Source organism: Tupaia chinensis, unplaced genomic scaffold, assembly GCF_000334495.1.
Source record: "Tupaia chinensis unplaced genomic scaffold, TupChi_1.0 Scaffold000110_1, whole genome shotgun sequence".
Taxonomy (NCBI): Eukaryota; Metazoa; Chordata; class Mammalia; order Scandentia; family Tupaiidae; genus Tupaia; species Tupaia belangeri.
Window position 1 is genome coordinate 1,222,263 of NW_006159574.1, and position 2,136 is coordinate 1,224,398.

The 2,136-nt window shown below is 51.1% G+C and overlaps 1 protein-coding gene across 1 annotated transcript in view; it reads left to right on the forward strand.

Moving 5' to 3' along the window:
- The window catches only part of RBM33 (RNA binding motif protein 33), a gene marked incomplete at its 5' end in the record, with an annotated part of 106,573 nt that overhangs the window by 65,882 nt on the left and 38,555 nt on the right, over positions 1-2,136 (forward strand). The window contains 2 exons of the mRNA XM_014586032.1: positions 581-924; positions 2,047-2,132. Of these exons, the coding sequence (XP_014441518.1) occupies positions 581-924; positions 2,047-2,132 (430 nt within the window). The remainder of the gene's footprint in view (positions 1-580; positions 925-2,046; positions 2,133-2,136) is intronic.

A 2,136-nucleotide genomic window follows, 5' to 3' on the forward strand; every position in this document is an offset into this window, starting at 1 on the left:
TCCCTATAGCAAAAGTCTCTCAAAAAAAAAAAAAAGTCAGATTTTTGCTAAACTTGGCCATTGTTGTTATTTGAAATGAAAACATCTCATACAAAGGAGGAAATCTTTTGTAGAAAATGACTGATGAGGGGACAGCAGATGGCCTAATGGCTATATCGCTGAACTCCCATGTAGTCAAAGGTGGTTTGAATCCCAGACCCAGTGGCTTTAACTCATGCCAGGTGCATGTGCATGTGCGCCCGAGATCCTGAGAAGAGAATGGAGGAGAAGGGATTGCGGCATGGCCATCCCCCTCGGGGGTGATTTCTGGCTTTCTCTCTCTCTCTCTCTCTCTTGCTCTCTCTCTCTCTCTCTCTCTGTCTTTCTGGTGAGCACATGTTCCCTTAAGCAAAAAATCTCTACCAAAAAAGGAAAATAAAGAAAATGACTGATGAAGCAATCTAGAAGTAATTAACCCTAGAATTCCCGTACGTTAACTCAGCCAGCTCTTATCATTTTTGTCCGAGTAAGCGTGTGTAAAATTGCTTTCCTGAGAAGTACATGTCTTGACCTAGAGGTGATGTTTCTGTACTGCATTCAGTTTCAGGCGACCCGAGGTTCCCGAGTCATCTTTTTTTGGAACAGCGAAGCCCCCCTCCACCTCCGCCCCCGCCCACTCTTCTGAACAGCAGCCATCCTGTTCCTGCCCAGAGTCCATCACCCTTCACGCAGCCTGGACCAGCCTTTCACCAGCAGGGACAGCAGCCGGTGTTCCCCAGGGAGAGGCCTGTGAGACCAGCCCTGCAGCCTCCTGGTCCTGTGGGCATTCTGCACTTCAGTCAGCCAGGGTCAGCAGCCACACGGCCTTTCCTTCCGCCACGACAGCCCTTCCTGCCTGGCCCGGGGCAGCCGTTCCTGCCCACACACGCCCAGCCTGGCCTGCAGGTACACCTCCTTGGGGGCGTGATGGGGAAGGAGCCAATGTGCTCTGAGTCTCAGGGCTCTGTTTTCTTGTCTGCGAGTCTATGACTATTTGAAGAATAAGAGTTGTTAGTCTTAAATGTGCTGCTCATTAAAGGCAGCTTCCTTGACAGTGCTGCTGACCTCCTTCATACCAAGAGAGACAGGGACGGTGGTCATCTTGGGGCTCGAACGTCACTGCTCAACCTTTTCGAAGAATGCACTAGTAAACTCAGAGCATGTTTGATAGTGCTTTTAGAAGATTTATTTGCAATCTCTGTGAGATTTCTTACAAGGCTTGCCAGTGGGAATACAGTGTAGCCCGATTACGTCACTGCCACAGACAGTTAAACAGTTCTCTGCATGGAGGGCGGAAGGGAGTGCTGCCGCCCACGTGCCCGGGGGACTTGGTCCTCTGTGGACAGGCGGCACTCATGCGCTGGCTCAAGTACCCGCAGCCGCTCTTGCCTGGGCCTTTCTCCCGGCGTTGAAGGTGGAACTGTGGGGTGAAGATGTGCTTGCATCAGCCACTCTTTGGAAGCACATAGAATATGTTTCCATGCCGAAAATGGAAAACGATGATTATTTAGGCTTTTACAGGAAGATAAAGGTTTGAAATCTTTCCCTTTTATATAAAAAATTAGAATGTATGATCCCATTGCCCATAAAGTGTCACCACTCCCATCTGGGCTTGGTTTGTTGTGGTCTTCAGCGCACACGTCCCCGCGGCTGTGCTTCCCTGCCCCCGTGTCACCACATTCTGCCCCCGGCAGTGAACTGACGTCCGGGGTGCCATGCAGTCTGTCTCTGCAGCCGCTGCACTTACCAGTGGGTGTTGGTCTCAGTGCTTTGGTATCACAGTGCTGTAGGGCATGTACTCTGTGTTCCCATCCTTGTCTTTTCCCTTGGGAAATTCCTGGAATTACTGGATTGAATGGACTCTGAGCGAATATGGGCTTATTACTGTGTATGAAGTTGTACCGTCTTCATCAGGAAGCCTGAAATGAAGCGTCGGCACTTCGTGTCATGCTTGTAAGGAAGCGGTTGAGTTAGAATGCGTGTACAGCAGTTTGTAACCTGTGCTTTCTCTTGATTTTGGGATGGAAGGGGCCATTGCATCCTCCGCTGCCACCGCCACATCAGCCGCAGCCGCAGCAGCCCCAGCCCCAGCCGCGGCACCAGCCCCACCACCCGACT